Below are 25,850 nucleotides of genomic sequence, written 5' to 3'. Positions count from 1 at the left end.
TAAGAGCAATTGGAGGCCATGGAAGGAGAGTTGTATGGCATTGAAGCTCGCCTGGAGGGTTGTTAACACAGTGTCCAAAGAAGGGCCAGAAGTATACAGAATGGTGTCGTCTGCGTAGAGGTGGATCAGAGACTCACCAGCAGCAAGAACGACATCATTGATGTATACAGAGAAGAGAGTCGGTCCAAGAATTGAACCCTGTGGCACCCCCATAGAGACTGCCAGAGGCCCGGACAACAGACCCTCCGATTTGACACACTGAACTCTATCAGAGAAGTAGTTGGTGAACCAGGCAAGGCAATCATTTGAGAAACCAAGGCTGTCGAGTCTGCCGATGAGGATGTGGTGATTGACTGCACGTCACATAATTTAACACATTCATAAATGTTTTACGTAGTTGTTATACATTCATTACACCATCACTAGTATTTCAATTGTCACAACGAGTCAGGATACGAATGCTATGATGCTGGTAAAGTTGTCTCATGCACCTGCCGCAAGAAAGCAGACACTTCCCAAACTCTGGACAGTGCTGGTCATAAAAAAAGTTAGCTAGCTGATGGATGCAAACATTGTTCTTCCCAAAAAACATAGCGAAACCACAATCTGTTTCAGTAGCTATAGTTAGCCAACTATCTAGCTGGGTGTCATCTAAAATACCCCTAATTTATTAAGACAGTTGTTATTTGATTAATGGTGGTCCGACCCACCTATGTGAAGCACGCCACAATAGTGGAATTTGCAGTTCGCTTAAAAATAAGTCTCATTAAAAGTGATACAAATGAATACAAATAGTGGTATCATGCCATAATGGAAAAGGACGAGGTTGGAATGTTATATAAATTAAACAAGACAATTTGTTAATTTGACAATCTGTTGAAATCACAATGGATGTATTAAACTCTCAAGTTCCATTGGGGGCATACTTATTTCACTGTACAGCCTTACCTATGGATTGTGGATCAATGACATGGGTTATCAGTCTATTCAGTGACAACCAGAGAACATTAACGCTGTAGTTATTATTGCGGGACTCTGAAACCACTGAATTGAGCCACATTTATTGTACCAGTCAACCTACTATGTGTATTGAACACTATTTCAGAGGAAAAAACAATACAATGTGAATGTCAATAAGCTGACTGGGGAGGTAATTTCACACAGTCAAAATCCTGCATTTTTGTTGTTGTATGTTTTACTTATATTTTATTTAACCTTTAATTTAATAAGAGCTATGATGCTAATATTTGCGTCAACTCTTCATTTGTGTTCTGTGGGTGTCACCGAAGACTAATACCCCATTTCATTGCTCCACATTCCAACCTTGTTTAACATTGTTTTGTCTAAATATAGCATGATTCCACCAATTGTAACCTTCTGCGTCACTTTCAAAAAGGGGCGAAAAGCAAATTCCACTTGTGGCTAACTTCACAACACAAGCCTCACTAGCCAAATTCAGCTAGCTGGCTGTTTATAACGTTAGCTTCGGCCAACAGGGTTAAGTAGCTGGCTAGCTAGTTATTTTCATGAACTGAAGATCTATTTCAATAGATCGATTCCCAAATCATTGCTAAGAAAATGTATAATGACTGCAGTTTCTACTGGTCATTGTTTTCAAGCTGGTTGCATTGGTGCAAGCTAGGTACCAAGCTAAAGCTAGCTACCCCAGAAGTTGCTCATAACATCCTTATCAAATATACTTACAAATATCGATCATGTTCGTTTGATCCTGATCTTATTTAAAATGCTCACACAGACGTTATTCCATTCGGTCGAACAAATAATTACTTATTACCAACGCGGTATGGTAAACATATCGTTCGTGGATGGTGTACTTGTTTGCAGACTTCTTTTTTGTACAGCTTTGACAGCACTACTGATCGTAGTGGTGGCGCTTGGCTTGCACGAGCAAATTCAGTACACACATTCTATAATAGAATTGTGTTATTTGAGTCAAATAGTGTTTTGACGTGTATATTGTAATATTCATATGTGTAAACATACTGAATTATAATTGGATGCATTTTACCGCCATATCATACTGTGATATGATTGGTTAAGACCACCAAAATGGTTAGGTCAGATTGATCCTGGTTGGTGATACGTGAACATGACAGCTATAGCTAGATAATAAAGAGCTACGTTAAGAAATATCCTGTAGTACTGCATTTTATTATTTTGTACAAAGTGTGCAAAACAAGACATATTTCTTGTCGTCTATATTGTTTGACACGCAAATACCCAAACGGCGTTCCATAGCCAGAAGTTAAATAAAATGTAATTTCAACTTATTCTGCCGATTGTCCGTAAGGTTAGTCCTTATGATGGGGGGAAATTGAGAAAAAGCATATAATAGAACATGAATTAAACTTTCCAAACATGGGTCAGTTGTAGACCCACTTCCTCTCCGCTTACCTCATGTCAATAACAGTCCTGCAAGTGCGCCATAACTGCGCAAAAAAAGCAAGAAATTGTGGGGGACTTTGACTTGAGGTAAGCAGTTAGGAACTGACCTCCCTGAGGAACTGCAAGACCCACGGTATATGTTCCATATTCCCCCTGCATAATGATCAACTATATACACAATCCACATAGTAAATTGAATTGTATTTTACTTCTGGCTTCCGGCAGACTTTTCGAGGGGGGGGGGGGTTTGCAAGCAAATTCCCAACAACTCTAGTTTGTAAGTTAAATACTAGCGTTGCTAAACGCACCTAGCTCAGTAGTTAACTGATAAACCTGATAAAGTCACAAGGAGTTGTTACTACTAACTGTTAGTCCATATTTAGCTAGATAGCTAGATAGCTAACGTTAGCTATCTAAAGTTAAAAAAGTTAACGATATGAAGATTTAACTAGCTTGGTAACGTAACATAAAGACATCTAACGTTAACTAGCTAGATAGCTAACAACAAACCAACACTGATAAAACGTGATGGACAGCTAGCAAGCTACGCTAGGTGCAAGAGATAGAAAAACATTAACGTTACATAACAAATGTGTCTTGTTCTTCTCACAGCAGGGGTCAACGGGAGTGTGCACTGGAGCTAGCAGTCCTTACACAGAAAACAGACCGATAGCTATGACTTCCTTTGACTGCTTAATAACGTAACGTAACATGTTTGTCAGAACCTTATTTTTCTATGGTGCAATGGCGATCAGCAAACATACGTTTAAGGTGCATGCCGACAACCTACTGTGCTGGAGTGTGTGGGTCAATTACGATTTACAACATTAGCGCCACATTTCAAAATCCTCCTACCTAACTCAGTACTTCTGAAAAAATAAAAAAATAAACTACTCTTCAAATAGGCCCATCCCCAAAATCCCGTCCTACCTCAGTGATCCTACACTTCAATCTTTCATTCTCATAAAAATACTTACAACAATATAACGACACATTAACAAATATGTTTTATAACTAAACCAAGATAGACCACATCCTGTCGTTTCCAATGAGAACAAATAAGTCCTCGTGTGCAAAACAATCAAGGAGGTGGGCAAAGGCAAGCACAAACGGGCCAATAAGATCTCGCTAGTTAGTGCTTGTATTTTATTGGCCCGTTCTAGCAGACATCTGCATACTTCTGTTGGGGAACACCTAGTCTGAAATGCGCGTGTTCAATAATTCAATTCGTCTTTGCACTCCTAAATAACGCAATTTGTAAAAACTTTGGCAACAGCTAAAGTCTACAAAACGTAGTCAACTCTGTTCATAACATATTCTAGTTTTGTTAACAGAAAACTATTGATATCAAATGTTTCATCTATGATATTTGCAGAATGTAGGCCAAAATCCATCTTCTCCCACTGCTGGCCGCTGGGCCTCCTTTCACTACTATATTTGGTGGAAACGCCAAGCGGATGCTTCATATTGTAATGACCCGGCTGGGTCATAAAGAGAAAAGAGACGGACTCTAGGTGTGCAGGTCAGAACACAGGTTTATTCCTAAACTGGGCTATTGTTCAGGCCACAGCCCACGCCGCTAAATGCCGAACGTACACAATTATACCATGTCGAGTTAAGGGTCACTCTCATAGGAGCAGATCAAGGCCCGAACAGAAGAGAGAGAGATGAGACAGTAATCCCTATTTATGCATTTCCAAACCCCACGAGATTACCTATCATACCCCCCCAACCTTTCCATCTGTCCTGACATATTTAACCCCTGCTAGTAGCCATGAGAACCATAACACACCCACAAACACAGAACACAATACTGGGTCGTTACATAGCCCCCTCCTTTCTAAACCCTAGCCCCTAGGGTTACACAACAAAATCCTTAAAACGACCCGGAGGTCGCATCAGTCTCTTGGGCCTCCCCGGTGAACCCCCAGAACACTCCTCTGCCCCAATGTCATTTCCAGCGCCCTCCGAAGAAGCAGCCCCCTCCCCAGGCTCAGGTTGCGCTAGAGTCTCCTCATTAGACTGTTCCCGTGGGATCAGAGACCTCACTCCCATTCCCTACCGTTTTCCTCCCTCTGTAGGGTGCCAATCGATCCCGGTGGACCACCACCTTCCTGCTCCGTGGGGGGACCTCCACCCGGTACGTCACCTCCCCCACTCTCTCTATCACCAGACACGGCCCCACCCATGCACTGTCCAATTTTGGGCACCGCCCCTTCTTGCGCGTGGGGTTGTGAAGCCACACACATTCTCCCGCTCCAAAGTGCTTCCCCCTAGCGCGCGAGTCGTAGTGGCGCTTTTGGCGCACCCCTGCGTTCTCGAGTTGCTCTCTTGCGAAGGTGTGAGCCGCTTCTAACCGGTTCTGCAGACGACACACATAGTTCGGGCCAGGCAAAACCCCGTTGTCATTATCAGGAGGGTGGCCAAACGTCAGTTCGGCTGGGGTGCGCAACTCACGACCTAACATTAGTAGTGCTGGGGAGCACGCAGTCGATTCTTGAACAGCCGACCTACACGCCATAAGAATAAACGGTAAGTGGGTGTCCCAATCTCTCTGGTGTTTTGAGGTAACGATGGCCAGCTGCTGTGCTAATGTTCTGTTAAATCTTTCCACCAGCCCATCACTCTGGGGGTGAAGCGGAGTAGTGCGTGTCTTCTCCGCGCCTAACCGTCTACACAACTCTGAGAACACCCGTGACTCGAAGTTTCTCCCCTGGTCGCTGTGAATAGACTGTGGCACCCCAAACCGACTGATTATTCCCCCCACCAACGCATCAGCTACTGTCTCTGCCTCCTGGTCTGGGAGAGCGTAAGCCTCCGGCCACTTGGTGAAGTAGTCCATAGCGGTTAGAATCCACCTGTTACCGCTGTCTGTGATTGGAAACGGCCCTACTATGTCTACCCCCAGTCTCTCCATGGGCTCCCCTACTGGGAATTGTTGTAGGAGGGCGTGTGACTGACCTGGAGGTCCTTTTTTAGCAGCACACTCGTCGCACTGCCTACAAAAGTCCTCAACATCCCTCCTGTGCCTGGCCCAATAGAAGCCTTTACGCACGCGCTTTAACGTTTTGGAGACCCCAAAATGCCCTGCGCCTACTCCCCCATGAAGCTGCTGTAACACGCTCCCCTGCAGCCTTTTGGGCACCACTACCTGCCACGTAATTTCTCCAGTCGCTGGCTTTGTCCACCCCCTCTGGAGCACTCCCTCAGCCACTCTAAGGACTGTGAATTTAGCCCACAGTCCTTTGGTGACTGGTGATAGAGGGGCTACTTCCCCCCACGGCGGTCGTCTTCTCTCTTCCACCCACCGCAGCACAGGACGCAGCTCTGCGTCCTCCTCCTGGCGACGCCTTCACTCCCCAACTTCCACAGCCTCAAGCTCCCGGCACTCTGTCACACTCAGCTGACTCACCGTGGCGGTGACTCCCTCCTCCCTGCACAGTTCTCTCTCTCGCTCCACCCGTTTGGCGCAGTACCCACAGCCATCCTCAGCACACGGGCGGCGGGACAAGGCGTCTGCATTGCTGTGGCGAAGGCCGGCTCTGTGCTCCACCTGGAAGTCGTAGGGTTGCAGCTCCTCCAGCCAGCGGGAAATCTGACCCTCTGGCTCCTTGAAGGAGAGAAGCCACTGCAGGGCGGAGTGATCCGTCCGGACCACAAACGGCAGGCCCCCCAGGTAGTACTTGAAATGGCGTACTGCTGCTACGACAGCCAAAAGCTCTCTCCTTGTCTCGCAGTAGCGTTTTTCAGCCTTATCAAAAGTTCTGCTGTAATAAGCTACTACGTGATCCCCATCAGGACCACGCTGAGCCAGCACAGCCCCCAAACCCTCATTGCTTGCGTCGGTGTCCAGGATGAACGGACGGTTCGGGTCTGGTGAGGCCAGGACAGGGGCCTCCATCAGGGCACGTTTGAGGGCCTCAAACGCCCGCTGGTGCTCTTCGGTCCACTGAAAAACAGTGTCCTCCTTGAGAAGGTGGTTCAAAGGAGCCGCTACCCCCGCAAACCCCTTCACAAACCTACGATAGTAGAATGCTAGCCCCAGGAAGCTCTTAACCTCTTTTTTCCCCCCTGGAACTGGCCACCCCCTCACAGCCTCTACTTTGTCTGGCATCGTGCTGATGCCCTCACCACCCAGCTGATGCCCCAGGAACGCCACCTCCCTTTGCATGAAATGGCACTTTCCCGGATGTAATTTTAGCCCCGCCCCCGAGATTCTCTCTAACACTCGCCTACTTGCCCCCAGTGCCCCCTCAAACGATGTGCCGTGCACCAATATGTCGTCGAGGTACACAACACACTCGTCTCTCGGAACCCCCGCCAGCACTCTGTCCATGAGCCTCTCAAAGGTGGCAGGAGCATTACAGAGCCCGAAGCACAGCACCTTGAACTGCCAATGGCCCCTATCTGTGGAGAAGGCCGTTTTTTCACGTGCCCCTGGCGAGAGGGGCACCTGCCAGTAGCCACTGCGCAGATCAAGGGAGGAGAACCACGAGGACCCACTCACGTGGTCTAGCGACTCATCAATATAATTTAGACCCCTGTAGTCAACACAAAACCTAAGTTTACCCCCTTTCTTAGGCACCATGACGACCGGCGCGGACCATGGGCTATCTGATGGCTCAATGAAATCAGCCCGCAGCATGTCAACAATAGCTGTGTCTGCTGCTTCCCTCCTGGCAAGGGGAATACGACGGGGCCGAATTTTAATGGGTCGGGCGTCCCCAGTGTCTATTTCGTGCTGAACTAGGTGCGTTTGTCCTACCTCATCTTCCCCCCAAGCGAAGCTATCTTTAAAGTCCAACAGCAGCTGCTTTAACTGTCTCTGTTGTCTCTCATCCAGACCCTGACAGTTCTTCAGCCACACAGCCTCGACGGCGTCGATAGCTTCCTCCTTCCCCCCGTCGGGCTGATGGGGTGAAGGAGCCAGTGTGTTTTGGGCTACTGGGCTGCCTGTGCTTGCACCATGATGGGGAGTGAAGGCCGTCGCTGCCGGAGACAGCTGCTGGGATGGCACAACGACCAAGGGAGCAGCCGGGACGACCGGTGGAGTTTCTGCAAGCTTGGAGGAAGACGGAGCCCTGCCCCCTGATGGCCCTCCCGAAGGCGACATTCCCACTGTGGGCCCCCCCGGCAGCCTCAAAGTGCCCGACGCTAAGTCCAACTGAGCCCCACAGTTTTTCAAAAAGTCCATTCCCAGTATACAGGGGTCCTGCACCGCTGCTACCCACACCGGACACCCCACAGTTCTCCCCCCCCACAGTCACAGATAGCTGACACTTCCCTAACATGGGGGCTAGCTCCCCCGTGACAGTCCGTAGCTGGACAAGGGTCGGCTCCACCCGCACCCCAACAGGTAGTATGTCTGGTCTCACCAGGGTTACTGTAGAGCCCGTGTCGACCAGGGCCAAACATTCCACCCCCTCTACCTTGACGATGACATTGCAGAAGTCCCCAACGGTGGTACGTCCCACCACAACTACCGGACTAGGAAACACGGCGGCAGCTACACCCTGGGGGAGCAGGTCCCCACCCTCTTGTCTGCGCTGCTGGGTACCTCTTTTGCTTACAGTGGGTTCGGGGGCGGGGGGTGGGCCCGCGCTGCCCCCTACGCGAGAACCCGCTGTCGTTTCCGTGGTGACGGGAGAATCTGCCACACTCCCGCTGAATGTGGCCAGGCTGGCCACAACCCCAGCAGACAATAGGAGTTGAGCTGACACTGCCACGTTGCCTGGAGCCCCTCTCCATGACAAGCGAAGCAGTCTTGACTAGCCCGCCCAACTCGTCAACCCACTCTGGTTTTGTGACCCCTGGCACCCCAGCCACCGCTGCTCTCACCTCTGGTTGACTGGCAACTTCCACTCTCACTCCCTCACCCCAGATCAGCTCCCTCTTCCTGGCTATCTCTACTGCAGCCCGCAGAGATGGTGGGTCCGCCATCTGAACATGCTTACCCAGTTCGGTGGAAGAGAGCGCTCTAATAAAACTGTCCCGTGCCAGCTCGTCTTGCACCCCAATCGGCATAGTTGCATAAGCCCGCCTGGTCAGGCTCAGAATGCCACTTGCCAACGCCTTTAATGATTCCCCCTGAAGTCTCTTTTTGTTACTCAGTTCAATCCGCAGCATGTTGGGCTGCGCGTCGCTGCCGAAACGCCCCCCCAATGCCTCCACTAGCGCACCGTAGTCGCCCCTCTCGTCCGGGGCTAGCGTTAACAGGCATTCCGACGCCTCCTCTGCCAGGCTCAGGGCAAGCTGTAACGCTTTCGTCTCGTCAGACCACCTCCCGGCTCTAGCCAACAACTCGAATTGAGTGAAAAAAAACTTCCCATTTACCTTGTCCATTGAACTTTGGTAGTTTAGCCGCTACCGTGGCTAATGGCAATAGGCCGCTGCCATCTCTGTTTACATAAGCAGGCCCAGCCATTTCCGCACCCGGTGACGTCGATATCCCCGTCGCCGTGACGTCTGCTCTCGAGCGGTGTGAAGGAAAACCCGCCAGTTCTGCCATCTTGCTGACTGACAATTTAACTCCCGCCATGTGGCTCTCCAGCTCTTCTACGGCAGTCGCCGCCCGACCCTCCCGACCGGGTACCCCCGAGCCCACAACGGACACTTTGTCCGACTCTTCCTTAATTATCCGCCTCGCCCCAAGCATCATGACCGTAGATGCGAGTCACGCTAAAGCCAACCCGGCCTATACTGAACAGCTAACTCGCATAGTCTCGATCCCGTAGTTCGAAAGCACTTCTGACGCCAATGTAATGACCCGGCTGGGTCATAAAGAGAAAAAAGACGGACTCTAGGTGTGCAGGTCAGAACACAGGTTTATTCCTAAACTGGGCTATTGTTCAGGCCACAGCCCACGCCGCTAAATGCCGAACGTACACAATTATACCATGTCGAGTTAAGGGTCACTCTCATAGGAACAGATCAAGGCCCGAACAGAAGAGAGAGAGATGAGACAGTAATCCCTATTTATGCATTTCCAAACCTCGCGAGATTACCCATCATACCCCCCCAACCTTTCCATCTGTCCTGACATATTTAACCCCTGCTAGTAGCCATGAGAACCATAACACACCCACAAACACAGAACACAATACCGGGTCGTTACAATATTTATGCATCCAGTGAAATATCTGTCTCGTTGTTCTATCTGCCATTCACATGCTTGCCAACCAGAACTAATGATGAGCTAATTGTACAATGTCCTAGGCGCAATCTTGCAAATGCCACCTCTTCCTTGCTAATCTGACCTTTGAATTTTGGTCCACCGACCTTCCTTGGAGGGTATATAAATGCCGGCCCTTGGGCTCAGAGACCTATCTCTCCTGCCACATGTCTATCAAAAAGGCTCTGATCTTACATTTGGCCTCACCTCTAGTCAGAACATGCTGCTTCTTCTTCTTCAAGATTTTATTGGCGGACTACATCCAGAAAGATGTATTGCCGCCACCAACTGGGTGGGATAAAAACTGAGATACTTGAACAAAATAAATATAGTCAGAACATTTAACCACTGTCTTTGATTTAACTTGGCCCACTGTCATCCGGGTGTGGCCGGGGTAGGCTGTCATCTCCTCATTAGTTTATAGAAGCATATACCCACATGCCATCTCGTCATTGGTTATACCCACGTGGGTGATTGAAAGATGAACTGAGGTCGGTCGGTCGGCTGTGGTAATACACCTTATTACGAAAGTTAGATGCCAATCGCCATATAAAGTCCAAAGAAGGAAAAGTGCAATATGTGCCATGTGCCATGTAGGTTTTTGTATGTCTAGGGGTTTTGTATGTCTAGGGGTTTTTGTATGTCTATGTTGACCTGATATGATTCCCAATCAGAGACAGCTGTTTATCGTTGTCTCTGATTGGGGATCATATTTAGGTAGCCATTTTCCTCGTTTGTGTTGTGGGATCTTATCTACAGTAAGTTGCATTTGTGCACTCCAGTAGCTTCACGTTTCGTTTGGGCTTTTGTTGTTTTGTTTAGTGAGTTTCTCTTTATTAGAATTATGTGGAACTCTATGCACACTGCGCCTTGGTCTCATCATTACAACAATCGTGACAATTATAGGACTTATTTCTCTCTATACCATTTGTATTTCATATACACCTTTGACTATTGGATGTTCTTATAGGCACAATAGTATTGCCAGTGTCACAGTATAGCTTCCGTCCCTGTACTAGCCCCTACCAGGGCTCAAACCAGGGACACATCGACAACAGCCACCCTCGAAGCATCCTTAACCATCGCTCCAGGGCAAGGGGAACAACTACTTCAAGGTCTCAGAGCGAGTGACGTCACCGATTGAAATGCTATTAGCGCGCACCCCGCTAACTAGCTAGACATTTCATATCGGTTACACCAGCCTAATCTCGGGAGATGATAGGCTTGAAGTCATAAACAGCTCAATGCTTGAAGCACAGCGAAGAGCTGCTGGCAAATGCACGAAAGTGCTGTTTGAATGAATACTTACGAGCCTACTGCTGTCTACCACCGCTCAGTCAGACTGCTCTATCAAATATCAAATCATAGACTATAACATAATAATACACAGAAATACGAGCCTTAGGTCATTAATATGTTCAAATCCGGAAACTATCATTTCGAAAACAAAACGTTTATTCTTTCAGTGAAATACGCAACCGTTCCGTATTTCACTGAAAGAACGGGTTGCATCCCTAAGTCTAAATATTGCTGTTACATTGCACAACCTTCAATGTTATGTTATAATTATGTACAATTCTGGCAAATTAATTACGGTCTTTGTTAGGAAGAAATGGTCTTCACATAGTTCGCAACGAGCCAGGCGGTCCAAACTGCTGCATATACGCTGACTATGCTTGCACGGAACGCAAGAGAAGTGGCACAATTTCCCTAGTTAAAAGATATTCATGTTAGCAGGCAATATTGACTAAATATGCAGGTTTAAAAATATATACTTGTGTATTGATTTTAAAGAAAGGCATTGATGTTTATGGTTAGGTACACATTGGTGCAACGACAGTGCTTTTTCGCGAATGCACTTGTTAAATTATCACCTGTTTGGCGAAAGTAGGCTGTGATTCGATGAGAAGAAGGCCAGCATCCCGGAGTCGCCTCTTTACGGTTGACGTTGAGACTGGTGTTTTGCAGGTACTATTTAATGAAGCTGCCAGTTGAGGACTTGGGAGGCATCTGTTTCTCAAACAAGACACTCTAATGTACTTGTCTTCTTGCTCAGTTGTGCACCGGGGCCTCCCACTCATCTTTCTATTTTGGTTTGAGCCAGTTTGCACTGTTCTGTGAAGGGAGTAGTATACAGTGTTGTATGAGATCTTCAGTTTCTTGGCAATTTCTCGCATAGAATAGCCTTCATTTCTCAGAACAAGAATAGACTGACGAGTTTCGGAAGAAAGGTCTTTGTTTCTGGCCATTTTGAGCCTGTAATCGAACCCACAAATGCTGATGCTCCAGATAGTCAACTAGTCTAAAGAAGGACAGTTTTATTGCTTCTTTAATTAGCACAACAGTTTTCAGCTGTGCTAACATAATTGCAAAAGGGTTTTCTAATGATCAATTAGCCTTTTAAAATTATAAACTTGGGATTAGCTAACACAACATGCCATTGGAACACAGGAGTGATGGTTGCTGATAATGGGCCTCTACGTCTATGTAAATATTCCATAAATAATCTGCCGTTTCCAGATACAATAGTCATTTACAACATTAACAATGTCTACATTGTATTTCTGATCAATTTTATGTTATTTTAATGGACAAAAAATTTGCTTTTCTTTCAAAAACAAGGACACTTCTCAGTGACCCAAACTTTTGAACGGTAGTGTATTTCCATATTGAAGCAATGCAAATACTTTATTTATTGATTTATTTATTTTACCAGGTAAGTTGACTGAGAACACGTTCTCATTTGCAGCAACAACCTGGGGAATAGTTACAGGGGAGAGGAGGGGGATGAATGAGCCAATTGTAAACTGGGGATTATTAGGTGACCATGATGGTTTGAGGGCCAGATTGGGAATTAAGCCAGGACACCGGGGTTAACACCCCTACTCTTACGATAAGTGCCATGGGATCTTTAATGACCTCAGAGAGTCAGGACACCCGTTTATCCCATCCCATCCGAAAGACGGCACCCTACACAGGGCAGTGTCCCCAATCACTGCCCTGGGGCATTGGGATATTTTTTAGACCAGAGGAAAGAGTGCCTCCTACTGGCCCTCCAACACCACTTCCAGCAGCATCTGGTCTCCCATCCAGGGACTGACCAGGACCAACCCTGCTTAGCTTCAGAAGCAAGCCAGCAGTGGTACGCAGGGTGGTATGCTGCTGGCAAAAGAACAATATATATATATACTTAGAACAATATGGACTGCAAACATGTTCAATGTATTTAGCAAAGGAATGGAATATGCCTACATGTTGTTATTTTGTTTCTGTAGGCTATTTAACAAACTATAGGCTATAGCGGACTAACATACAAATTGGCTTTGATGACAACTTAAAACATGAAAGACCGTAAATACACAACTAGAAGCACCCACATATTTAGCCATGGATCACGTTCTGTTTGGCCAGTGAGGGGACAAGCCTCCCAACTTATTTATTCATCAAAATCTAGCCCTTTCACACATCTGCCAGCTACTGCGCCCATAATTTCTGCAGTGAAAATAGCAAAAAAACACCCCCGGACCAAAGCCCTACCAACAGCACTAAGACTTACCATTGCATTTAGTTTGATAAAATAGAGCCCCTAGTCTCTTACAGAAATCTGGTAGCACTATATCCCTTTGGTATGGTTGACAGATAAAACAAGCCCCAACCTAGGCTGCCATGTCTCTTATGATTTGATTGTGTGACAGAACATGAACCAGTGTAAAATGCTCTTCATTCTCAATTCTATTTCACATGACTGACTGTGAAACTCACCCAGGATAAACGACAGGATGTATCGGTACTGTATAGTCTCTCACATGCTTGGAATGTATGTGATTGCTTTATCCCACATTAGCAACAAGCAATATTGTGCCTTTCCCTTTATTGACCGAGGGTCCCAGATTAGAGACCCATTTGATCTGGCAGTCCTATATAATAAAAGACACATTGGAGGAAACCAGCTCCTGTTTAAGTGTGGCCCTGTCTTCCCATTGTCCTTCCACCAAGCCATTTCATTTATTTGGTTTCACAGTGGTCATACAAACCAGTCTGGAACTACAGACTAGACAAGAGCCTATCAACAACAAACTCTTACATTACTTACAGTTGGTTCCCTTGCACAAGGCGATTACATCTAGATTCCTACTGTGACAGGAGCCTTGCCTTCAATAAGCCAATGGTTTTGGTTTTTAAACAAGAACATTCTTGTAATATTGGGAATCACCCCATGGCCTTAGGCACTGAGCTCCTCTCTGCCATATTTGTTTGTTTAAGCTAAGTAGATTCATACTGCATGCACACTCTCACACAACAGTTGTCGATATTCTGTAGTCTTTGGCCAAAAGTTTGGTGTGCATGGTGTATCTCTGGGCCACTGCCTGGAGGTTTCTAGAAGCGGTATTCCAGCTTGCAAGCGATCTGGGCCTTCTTCCTCCTACCCCCACTCCCCAGTTTACCTCTCTGCACTGATCTTATAGCGCAGCACAAAGTACGCAAGGAGGCGGAGGGTCACAAAGAACATGCCGAGGACTATGAAGTCAAGGTACAGTTTGGCATCTTCCACGTCAAGCTCTTTCAAGATGGCCTCCGACTTCTGGAAGTGACATGTTTCATCCTTGTCGCAGTGGAGGTCCTTCCGGTCCAGCCCGTAGATGGAGAGGATGACACCTTCAAAGCCATACCTACAAAATAATAGGAACTGTTTTATGGTGCTGTAGAGGAGGATTAACAGTAGGAGAAAGTGGGGTAAGTTGAGCCATTTTATTACATTCAGCATCCCTACGTCAATGTAAATGTATAATTATTTCTAAGAAAGATATCGACATATATTTCAGGATGTTGTGTATCCCTGTAAATAATCATACTTCATGTAAACATAACAGTTTTGAAAACCTAGTTTGTCCAGGTATGGGGTAAGTAAGGGTCAGGGTAAGTTGAGCCGCCTTGTAGTAAGTGGGTAATGGTTTCATGTGACTGTGGGTCCCAGTAGGTCAAAGTTGAATGTGGTATGTTGTATATCTTAAATGTATGCCTACATTCAGATATACATCTCTCAGCTCCATTCTATACCCTTTCATTTCTTGACCAGTTGTCCGAGCCAGGGATGTTGTTTCGATGTGCCAATTCGTAGGCAAGTTCTCTGAATTTGAGGCTTCCAAGGCCATGGAACTCGTTCGTGAGATTCTTGATACGTTTTAGCAAGCACAGACTCCATGTCATCAGATTAGACCTTCTGTGTCTCTCCTCCTCTATCATAGCCTCTCTTTCACACAGATTTTCATTTTCTTTTTTTGTCAATGTAACTCTTTAGTGCCATTCAGTCTATCAGTCTATTTTTTCATCTCACTTCCTTGGCTGCTCTCTCAAGACCCTCAATTGGGACTTGTTTTACATTTGTATACAAGGGGCATGATGCTCTTTAACAATAAAATGCACTCTGTTGAATTCATATGCATGACACATTGCAAAAATACCATGCATTAAACAGATTTTTTGTATGTAATCATTTGTATGGGGTATGGTGGCCATTGGCTCAATTTACCCCATGGCCTTTGGCTCAACTTACCCCAAAGCAAACATTGTGACTATATTAGCGCACACAGTTATAAGGATGCACTTTCATGCTAGGTTTAGGACCTCATATTGTAGCTTAAATAGACCCCAACAGAGGTATAAAACAATCGTAAAGCTATCTACTTTGGTTTAGTCAAATTAATGTATTGTTTGTATCTATGTGACATTTTTTGGGGCCTAACTTGTTTACCACTTTTACCATATGGTTTCATCCTTCACAGCCTCCATGATATCTTCCTAAATATTGGGTCACATTATTCATTTTGTGTATGGTTTCCTAGAAACAACATAACCCACTTCCCCCTACTGTTCAAGTGCCAAACACATTGTACTTTCTCAGTATTAGGGGCAGGTCACATGGTTAGGAAAAAATATCAGGGCCCTTGTAAGTCTGAAAAGTATCTGAAAAACGAGTTACCTGACATATGAAATGTATGACATCCACTGAAGATACCACGGAATTGTGTCGAAACTGACGAAGAAGCCAGAGAAAAGCAGTACGGGTATGGCAGTCACCGGACCTACAAACGTGGCAACCTGAGATATGGACAAGCACAAAATCAGAGGCAGCACGTGACTCACTGTAACCATCTTACATGTGCATATTGAGGTTAATCGTCTGCTTAGAATACAATTGGGTACCACCCTGAGAAACATAATTATATGCATATATTATAGGTTGGTACTGTGTAAATATGAAATATAGTAAAAAATATATAAAGATTTGTTGAATTAATTTTAAAAAGTTGTATATACAGATTCAAATTAGAAATGTAGATGGGGACAGGTGAGAGGGATACAGCGGAGAGTGTGACTGGTGGAACAGGGGATCAAAACGCTGCCTTCAGGGGCATACAGTATGTGGTACAGGGGCGGCACTATGCTTAAACCAGCCCCAAGGACAAAATATATATATTTTTACTTGACCCCCTTTTTTCTCCCCAATTTCGATCTTTTTTCATCGCTGCAACTCCCCAACGAGAATGGAGGACATGCCTGTAGCGAGGTGGAAGCCGCTCCTATCAGCAGGCCCAGAGACTGGGCCACAAGAGAGGTGAGGACTCCCAGTGCCAAGAAAAGGATGAAACGCACGGCGTCAGGCGGCTGGGACGTCATCCAGTAGACGATGCTGCAGTAGGCGACTGGGAACACTATCTGTGAAGCAAAATAAGACAAATCCTTGATTGTGTATTTGTGGACACAGAAATTGTCTTGTCAGCTTTATTTTCTCGACCACCAACACATGCATGCACAGTTGCATACACGCCCAACTACACATTGACAGATTGGAAGGACAGTGTCAGTGCAGCACCCCCAGGGTCGTGTAGGTGGTTAAGTACCTTGCTGAAGGGCACAACAGCAGGAGAAGCTGTTGCTGTCTAGGATTGTGATATGGCCACATCACATTCCTCATGTTCAGCCAACAGTACCTCACCATGGAAGCATAAAACTTAAATACAAAGCCAAGCTTTTTGTGCTTTGAAATAATAATTTTGAATTGTTTAAAAAAGCCAAATTAGATGTAATTCAATACAATAAATGAAAACATGCAGTAAACCTTTCTGTAACTTTTGATTTAGAGCACAGGGGATGTCTGGTGAAGCGTAAACTATAAAGAAATGTATTTAACCTTTATTTAACTAGGCAAGCCAGTTCAGAACAAATTCTTATTTGCAATGACGGCCTACCGGGGAACAGTGGGTTAACTTGGCCAGGTCGCAATTGTAAATGAGAACTTGTTCTCAACTTGCCTACCTGGTTAAATAAAGGTGAAATAAAAATAAATAAATAAAAACTGCCTTGTTCCGGTGCAGAACGACAGATTTTTACCTTGTCAGCTCGGAATTCGATCCAGCAACTTTCCGGTTACTGGCCCAACGCTCTAACCACGAGGCTACCTGCCGCCCCAAAAGCCTCCTTATGTAATGTTATTGTGGGATTTGTCTAAATCTGAAACATAATTACTTTTTGACCTCGACGCTAAAGCCCCTTTGAGCTCCTATAACAGGTTTCTATAGATACAATACCTTTGCTCTTTTCAGTAAATGATAGAATCGTAATGTTTTTTTTTGTGTGTTTTTTCCCTCTATTCTTGCATTTTGGTGAAATACCAACTTACAGACTTTTTGGGACACAACACACTACTAAAAATGACCCTCCAGGGTTCTTTGTGACATTGTTATTACCTGGAAGGGGAGGTCCGCCATAGTCTTGGCCAGATAGTACGCCTTCAGACTGTACCAGTAGTTCAAGTGCTCTCTTAGGAACACTCCCATCTCCAAAGGGACTGCATTGGAGAGATGGAGAAAACAGGCGCATAGTAATCTCATTTCGGAAATCAGAAACAGTGCAAGGTACTGTACATCTCGGCACAGTCCACTCCTAACATACTGTATGCGATGGCGTGTGACTGTTGTGAATTCATGCACTAAATCAACGCATGCAGATGTCTGTCGTTCAGAAGAGCTGGGAATGCTCACACGTCAGAACGGTAGGCATTAGGGCAGCAAACATGAGGAAGAGCATGGAGAAGAAGAGGAAGCCGGAGTTGCTGAGCACTTTCTTGGCGTCGTTGCCGATGCCCAGGTAGAGCAGGCCAATCAGAATCCCAATCCCAATGTGAGAGGTGATTCTTAGGTGAGTCAGCACCTGTAGGACCAGAACAGGAGGAGAAGAGAGGAGGAGAAAAAAACATTTGGTTTATATATTTTCCTATCCATTGTGCTTCTGCATCTGCATTGCTTGCTCTTTGGGGTTTTAGGCTGGGTATCTGTAAAGCCCTTTGTGACAACTGCTGCTGTAAAAAGGCCTTTATAAAATACATTTGATTGAGAGGAAGAGAAAGGAGGAGGGCGGAGAAGAGGAGATGAGAAGGGAAAATGGAGTGGATGTAATAGTCGAGGATGAGCAGAGTGTAGTATGAATAGATTTTTTTTTTTTTTTTTCATATGCTTTGAATTTTATTAAAGTGTTTTGGGGTTCATGATGTAACATTTAGTTGTTTTTAAAGGGAGGCGGAAGCTGTTGCAGTACAAAATCAAATCACTGGGGGGCAGTATGTCTTACTGTATCTCTAATGATGCATTGAAACGTCCTTTTGAACAGGATGCAGAACTGAGTCAGACAACTGGCCGAGAAACTGTGGCAGCCCTCACCGGAAGGGGAGTCCTGAGTGAGAGTGAGAGTGAGAGTGAGAGAGAGAGTGAGAGCGAGAGATTCTTCATTTCAACCCATTGAGAGCTGTAGTAATACACTAATCCCCCTTTTACCTCCTCAGAAGATTTGTGCCACAGGAAGGGTTTGAGGGGTCCATCGTTCATGTCTGTCTTGTAGACCTGCTCACATTTCCCCTCCTGCACGGCTTTCACCAGACGAGCCGTCTGATCTCCGTACTCCCCAGACGCCACCTCCATCACTGGGATCAAATGGAGAAAGGGGTACGCATGTCACAGAAACCCCAGTGAATACTGCATGAGGAACCAATCCCTCAATCAATCAATCAATCACATTTATTTATAAAGCCCTTCTTACATCTGCTGATGTCACGAAATGCTGTACAGAAACCCAGCCTAAAACCCCAAACAGCAAGCAATGCAGGTGTAGAAGCACGAACCATCTGTAAAGTTATTCTGAGAAAATGTATTTTCGGATGAACTAATAGATAGAATAGTTAGTAGAACGCTTTATACCAAAGTATGCTGAAAAATAACTTCCTGGGACAGTTACTGTAAGAAAATAATGCAGATTCCTGAATACACTGAAATAAGGGGATAACAACAATGATGACAACACATTTGACTTGTTTCTCATTAAACTGGTAAGAGTTTCTCACCAAAGTCTGCAGGATTGTGGTATGTTGGGCAGTTGAGCCCCAGCTCTCTAAGGTAAGGGACCAGGTTAGGTACTTTCCCTCTGTAGATACACTGGCCCTGGCTAAGGACGTACAGCTAGAGAGGGAAACACAGGGGCACAAAGAAATCAGGATACAGTACATTCATTTAGCAGACCATCCATTTAGGGACCATAAGTATTGCGCCACATGTGTAGCTCCTCCATACATTTCTAACTGTGATCCTGTGGTTTCATTGTGCCTTTCATAGATTCCCATGCAGTAGGCTTGCTTGAATCCCAGATCTGTTTATGTTGTCATGCCAGTGGCGTAGGAGTTGGTAAGACAACTCAAACAGATCTGGAACTCAGGCTAGCAGTAGGCCAGGTTGGAGGCTGACCTTGTTGAAGAGCTCAAAGAGCTTGGCGCTGGGCTGGTGGATGGTGCAGATGACCGTGCGGCCACCATGGGCCAGGGCCTTCAGCAGAGACAACACCTGGAAACAGGAGGAACTGTCCAGGCCACTGCAAAACAGGGTATAGGGGCCAAGGTTAGTATATGGTGGACAATGTCAAAGCAAAGAATAGATTGGCTTTTGCACACCTCAAGTAACATCTTAGATCATCAATGCGGAGGAGAAGCAAACAAGTGAAGTGAACTGGGAGAAGAACATTGCATAAACTTGCACTATTTGGCACGTTAATGACATAGCAACAAACAGTCCCTCTTGTCCATGTCTTTCTTGAAGAACTGTTTCTTGGGGGAAAACGTTACCGACAACTAATGTGAGTTGGTACAGAATCCTGTACAGTCCTTTCCATGGCCAGTGTTTGGTTACCCCTCATCTTTTTTTCTACATCTGTTTCAAGGAGCCTGCGATCAACAATTGCTCGGAGTGGGCACAAAGGGGGCTTTTACAATGACTCTAACATTAGCTACTTAAGTTGACATTGTTTGTTCTGCACACCTTCACACGTTCTTGTTTGTGATCTAATGGTCCTATCACTGGGCACTGATATGAATCATGTCAGTGATTTTGAGCAGGTGAGTAGCTATCCAATAGCAAAGGGCTATCCAATAGCAAAAATCCTTGGTATGATCTTAAAACAATTCCATATAGCTTAAACTCCTGTCTGTGCCAATGTCAAGTCTCACCATAGCTTAAACTCCTGTCTGTGCCAATGTCAAGTCTCACCATATCATGTTTTAGCCAACACCATGCTTGAAAATAAGGAAGCATTTACTCAGTGATGTGTTGTGTTTGCCCCAAACAGAAGGCTTTGCTTTTAGGCCAAAAAGTGTATCCCTTTGCAGTATTCATTTTGTGCCTTGTTGCATACATATGCATGTTTTGGAATATTTTTACTCAGTATATTTCCATTCTTCTTTTCACTCACTCATTTAGGTCATTATTGCGGAGTCACTACTATGTTGTTGATCCATCCTCAGTTTTCTCCAATCACAGCCATTGAACTCTGTAGCTGTTTTAAAATCACCAGTGGCCTCATGGTTACATCCCTAAGCAGTTTCCTTCCTGTCCTGCAGCTCAGTTCAGAAGGAGGACGGAATCTTTAATGCGTCTGGGTGGTTACTACACCATCCACAGCATAATTAACTTGACCATGCTTAAAGATATATTCAAATGTCTGATTTGTTATTGTTACCCATCTACCAATCAGTGTCCTTCTTTATTAGGCTTTCAAAAAATACCCCTGGTCTTTGTAGTTTAATCTGTGCTTGAAATGCAATACTTGACTGAAGGACCTTACAGATGTTGTATGTATGGGGGACAGAGGGAGGGGTAGTCATTCAAAAATCACATCAAATCATATTCCTAATCCCAGACAACCAAAAACAACAAATGTACTTTACTCTAAGGTCATTTTCACCCTCGATTTATCACAGTGCCAAGAGACAAGTTAGTGTGAGCTTCAGGAGTAGGCAAATCCATAAAGATTGTACAAATCGAAATCAAAGGAAGACAAAAGGCTGTTTTTTGGCCATTAAGGACTTTGGGACTCATCTGTGCCCCTGGTGAGATACAGTCTTTCCTAATCAGAAGCCAACTGGGAGAAACGATATTCAATTGCATCCTCTTTTCCAAAAGAGGTTAACCTTGTAATTTTTCTTTCAGTGGGGACACAAACACAAACAAGACAGAATAAAAAAACACCCAAAAAGGAACACAACTAACACCTACACTCAACAACGACGTTGTATTGCCTGTACATCTCGTGAAAGAATAGGCATTGACTCTAAATATGGACTTTGCAGTGTGCTTAGACCGTGGGGCGTTATAATCCATTGTCACATCAGGACTTTCCTTGCCACTGACACACATGCGTGTGTTCTATACGATGTACAATACGGCCTTCTGACCTGGTGGGCTCATCAAAGAACATGATGGGAGGGTTGTTGACAAGCTCCAGGGCGATGGCCAGCCTTTTCCTCTGCCCCCCTGAAAGATGTGACGTTCGAGTTTTCGCACACTCAAGCAGGCCCAGGGCCGTTAGGATCTCCCTCACCTTAAAAACAACACGGGAAGGTTACAAACACCTACATTGCATTCGGAAAGTATTCAGACCCCTTCCCCTTTTCCACATTTTGTTACGTTACAGCCTTATTCTAAAATACTTTTTTGCTCTCATCAATCTACACACAATACCCTATAATGACAAAGTGAAAACAGGTTTTTAGATATGTTTGCAAATGTATTAAAAATGAAAAACAGAAATACCTTATTTACATAAGTATTCAGACCCTTTTCTATGAGACTCGAAATAGAGCTCAGGTGCATCCTGTTTCCATTGATCATCCTTGAGATGTTTGAGATGCTTGAGATGCTACAACATGATTGGAGTCCACCTGTGGTAAATTCAATTGATTGGACATGATTTGGAAAGGCACACACCTGTCTATATAAGGTCCCACAGTTGACAGTGCATTTCAGAGCAAAAACCAGGCCATGAGGTCGAAGGAATTCCGAAATAAGAACACAGTGGCCTCTATCATTCTTAGAAGAAAAAAGTTTCGAACCACTGTCATGACGTTTGTATTATTAATGTGACGACTGCTATTCATCAAATAATGAACTATGTTTACAATTACTTGATTAAATTAATCAGGTAACCATTAACTCAATAACCTTGTGCACCATGGGAAAAGTTTGTTTAATGAGTTACTGTTTCCCAAATTAGCTAAAATAATTTGAGAATATCGATATCATAGCAGTCACTAATTAATTAATTTCCTAATCAGTCTCATTCTGAACGTCGCATAATTCGTAAATCTGCACAAAACCAGGTCTCACTAAATCATTCCGTACCACACCAATTGAGTTGATACTTTATTTACTAACAAGCTAGATGATAATATAAGATACACATACACAAACAGTCTAGGTCATTGGTTAGAACTTCATACAATGGCAACAGGTCTCTAGCGGACCAACACAATATGACACATGTTACACAAAATGGAGATTTAAAGAGAGAGAGAGAGAGAGAGAGAGAGAGAGAGAGAGAGAGAGAGAGAGAGAGAACTGCCGCGAACTGCCGCTCTTATGGGTCAGAATTATAATGAATGTATTTACTTATTGAAGGTCTCCATTGTGTATTTCTTTCGATGGCTGCGTCTCCTTTGTTCCCGGGTGTAAATCTCTGATTGTCCACCCGATGTCACAATGTCCTTTCTCTTGGTTGTCTGTTTCCTTGCCCTCGTTCTGTGAGAGTGGGCTTCTGAGGAGGCTAATCAGCCGTGTAGACGCTCCCAGCTTGGGTAGGAGGGCCATGTAGACAACCAATGACTTGAAGAGAATAACCGGTTGATCCTTCTTGAATTCACCTTCTTAGATATAGTAATCAACCGTAGTCTTGATTGTTAATAGGTTCCTTTGTCCTCTACCTCATGTTGTGTTTTGGGGTCACAACTAGTCGTGGACATCGGCTGCAGCACACGGTCAACTTAGTTACATGTTTTATACCCTCGGGTCACAAAGGGGCGTTTCTGCCTTTATGACATGCTCTCTGGGTTCCCTGGGGCATAGCTCAATACAAGGCAAGGTATTAGAACTTACCAGGATCTCGTTTAGACAACTAAACATCACAGTTCGGCCTCCCGGGTGGCGCAGTGGTCTAGGGCACTGCATCGCAGTGCTAACTGCGCCACCAGAGTCTCTGGGTTCGCGCCCAGGCTCTGTCGCAGCCGGCCGCGACCGGGAGGTCCCTGTCACATGCAGGTGCAGGTGTTTGTACACATGCATATACACACACTCTCATTCAAATAAACACATACAAGAACACACACATACATGTAATAGTGCCAGACATGCACACTAACATATAAAGTAGGCATTACTGTTATGATTTCAGTTGTCCTTGATGTCCTTTTTTTAAATGTATTATTTTTATATATATTTTTTGCATTGCGGTTTGCTGTTTTCTTCTGTCTTTTCCTTTTTTCTCTTTAGTTCATTCTCTTGGTTGTTGGTGCATTGGGGGTGGGGAATGGAATTAATTGTATTTTTTTTCTTCCGGGGGGGCTGTGGGAGGGATCTCGAATGGTTGAGGGACAGCTATTGGGGAACTGTGGGGGATCTTGGAGGGTTTGGGTTTCACATATTCATATTTTATATCACTATCATGCACACGCACCCTCACACATAAGGATGACTCTGTTGTGGAAAGACTGATACATGTTTGATAGTGTCTTGATGCTGTATTGTTTGTCCTTCATGCTCTAATACTTTAATGTTACCCCTTCCTTGTGTTTTTTGTAATAAATAATTATAAAAAATCTAATTTAAAAAAATCTAAAAAATAAAGTTTGATTTGATCTTTGCCATATAAAAGATCTTGGTATTCTTTGTGTCGGGGCTCTCAACCCAACAGTCAAGAGTGTTGTGTTGACCAGCCTCGTTATTGCAGAGCACTCACATCATTCACTTGTGTGTGTGGTGTGACCTGCTTTCCTTATTAATAAGTGAATGAAGATTTAGTTTAAGTAGAACTCTGACTTGTGATACATTTGTCTCCTCATTTGATAATAAAGAAAAATCCCCACAGCACACAGCCAAGAAAACGCAGGAGTGGCTTCGGGACAAGTCTCTGAATGTCCTTGAGTGGCCCAGCCAGAGCCCGAACATGAACCCAATCGAACATCTCTGGAGAGACCTGAAAATAGCTGTGCAGTGACGCTCCCCATCCAACCTGACAGAGCTTGAGAGGATCTGCAGAGAAGAATAGGAGAAACTACCCAAATACAGGTGTGCAAAGCTTGTAGCATCATACCCAAGAAGACTCGAGGCTGTAATCACTGCCAAAAGTGCTTCAACAAGGTACTGAATAAAGGGTCTGAATACTTATGTAAATGTGATATTTCCGTCTTTTATTTTTGCCAAAAAAAATCTAACCTGTTTTTGCTTTGTCATTATGTACTATTGTGTGTAGATAGATGAGGGCAAAAAACTATTTAAGCCATTTTAGAATAAGACTAACATAAAATGTGGAAAAAGTCAAGGGGTCTGAATACTTTGCGAAAGCACTGTAACCACATTCCTTCCTCTCAGCAACTTAACGTATACGTCTACATTAATCACAGATCTAGGGTCAGATACCCAACCCTTATTGCAAACCTTAAAGGAATACTTTGGGATTTTGGCAATGAGGCCCTTTCTCTACTGCCCAGAGTCAGATGAACTAGTGGATACTATTTTTATGTCTCTGTGTCCAGTAGGAAGGAAGTTAGAGGTAGTTTTGCAAGCTGGAAGTCTATGGTATTTACTAGCATGCTAGCTAGCATATACTCATAGACTTCCACTCATTGTGCTAACGCTAGTTAGCATTGGCAAGCGAAACTACCTCTAACGTCCTTCATACGGAACAAATAAAATAAAATGTATTTATAAAGCCCTTCTTACATCAGCTGATAACTCTAAGTGCTGTACAGAAACCCAGCCTATAACCCCAAACAGCAAGCAATGCAGGTGTAGAAGCACGGTGGCTAAGAAAAACTCCCAAGAAAGGCCAGAACCTAGGAAGAAACCTAGAGAGGAACCAGGCTATGAGTGGTGACCAGTCCTCTTCTGGCTGTGCCGGATGGAGATTATAACAGAACATGGCCAAGATGTTCAAATGTTCATAGGTGACCAGCAGGGTCAAATAATAATAATCACAGTGGATGTCGAGGGTGCAACAGGTCAGCACCTCAGGAGTAAATGCTTTTCATAGCCGATCATTCAGAGTATCTCTACAGCTCCTGCTGTCTCTAGAGAGTCGAAAACAGCAGGTCTGGGACAGGTAGCACATCCGGTAAACAGGTCAGGATTCCATAGCCGCAGGCAGAACAGTTGAAACTGGAGCAGCAGCATGGCCAGGTGGACTGGGGACAGCAAGGAGTCAAAGATACATAAAAATAGTATCTCCTAGCTCATCTGGCTCTGGGGAAGTAGATAAAGGGCTTCATTGCCAAAATCCCAAAGAATCTGTTTAAGCATAAGGGGGAGGGCATAATATCTGACCCTGTATCAGTGGTTAGTCGCAACATATTTAAACTCCTTCCCAGCCACCCTCATCATATCACTTTACATCCATTCCAGCCTGTTTAAAGCCAGTACTGACTGCACTAGTGGCAACACCCCAGTGCTGAAATAGTAACTGATCCTAGTTTCCAGTTTGAGGATCAGGAAACATGCAGGAGATTAATAAGGTGAGGGAGGATTCTGAAGCAGTTCCCATACAACTCTCTTACCATGTCTCTCTTGCCCTCATCCTTTTCCTGGAGCTTCAGACTAGCAGACACCTAGGAGACAGAGAGGAAGATTTAGTTCACACTTTGGCTTTGTCCCAAATAAGAGAAACAAAGCCTACGTGTGCAGGTGCATGC

At 44.8% G+C, this 25,850-nt stretch overlaps 2 protein-coding genes across 4 annotated transcripts in view; both read right to left on the bottom strand.

The window, feature by feature from the left end:
- The window catches only part of brca2 (BRCA2 DNA repair associated), a 34,528-nt gene extending 31,621 nt beyond the window's left edge, over positions 1 to 2,907 (bottom strand). Inside the window, exon 1 of one of the 2 annotated variants that reach the window (XM_055896560.1) lies at positions 1,705 to 2,907. The gene's annotated coding sequence lies outside the window, so the exon portion shown is untranslated. The remainder of the gene's footprint in view (positions 1 to 1,704) is intronic. The other variant, XM_055896559.1, reaches the window with a different exon arrangement.
- A 7,967-nt stretch (positions 2,908 to 10,874) lies between these two features.
- Positions 10,875 to 25,850, bottom strand: part of LOC129832470 (ATP-binding cassette sub-family G member 1-like) — a 28,891-nt gene continuing 13,915 nt past the window's right edge. The window contains exons 5-15 of one of the 2 annotated variants that reach the window (XM_055896557.1): positions 25,716 to 25,766; positions 21,348 to 21,493; positions 19,369 to 19,492; positions 18,972 to 19,086; positions 18,409 to 18,554; positions 18,206 to 18,307; positions 17,620 to 17,788; positions 17,326 to 17,426; positions 16,136 to 16,294; positions 15,558 to 15,676; positions 10,875 to 14,247 (exon numbers count right to left, since the gene is read on the bottom strand). In XM_055896557.1, the coding sequence (XP_055752532.1) occupies positions 14,019 to 14,247; positions 15,558 to 15,676; positions 16,136 to 16,294; positions 17,326 to 17,426; positions 17,620 to 17,788; positions 18,206 to 18,307; positions 18,409 to 18,554; positions 18,972 to 19,086; positions 19,369 to 19,492; positions 21,348 to 21,493; positions 25,716 to 25,766 (1,461 nt within the window). In that variant the 3' untranslated portion in view covers positions 10,875 to 14,018. The remainder of the gene's footprint in view (positions 14,248 to 15,557; positions 15,677 to 16,135; positions 16,295 to 17,325; positions 17,427 to 17,619; positions 17,789 to 18,205; positions 18,308 to 18,408; positions 18,555 to 18,971; positions 19,087 to 19,368; positions 19,493 to 21,347; positions 21,494 to 25,715; positions 25,767 to 25,850) is intronic. The other variant, XM_055896558.1, reaches the window with a different exon arrangement.

This window comes from Salvelinus fontinalis, chromosome 33 (genome assembly GCF_029448725.1).
Source record: "Salvelinus fontinalis isolate EN_2023a chromosome 33, ASM2944872v1, whole genome shotgun sequence".
Taxonomy (NCBI): domain Eukaryota; kingdom Metazoa; phylum Chordata; class Actinopteri; order Salmoniformes; family Salmonidae; genus Salvelinus; species Salvelinus fontinalis.
The sequence above is the reverse complement of the archived record's forward strand: the minus strand, read 5'-3'. Positions and strand labels throughout refer to the sequence as shown.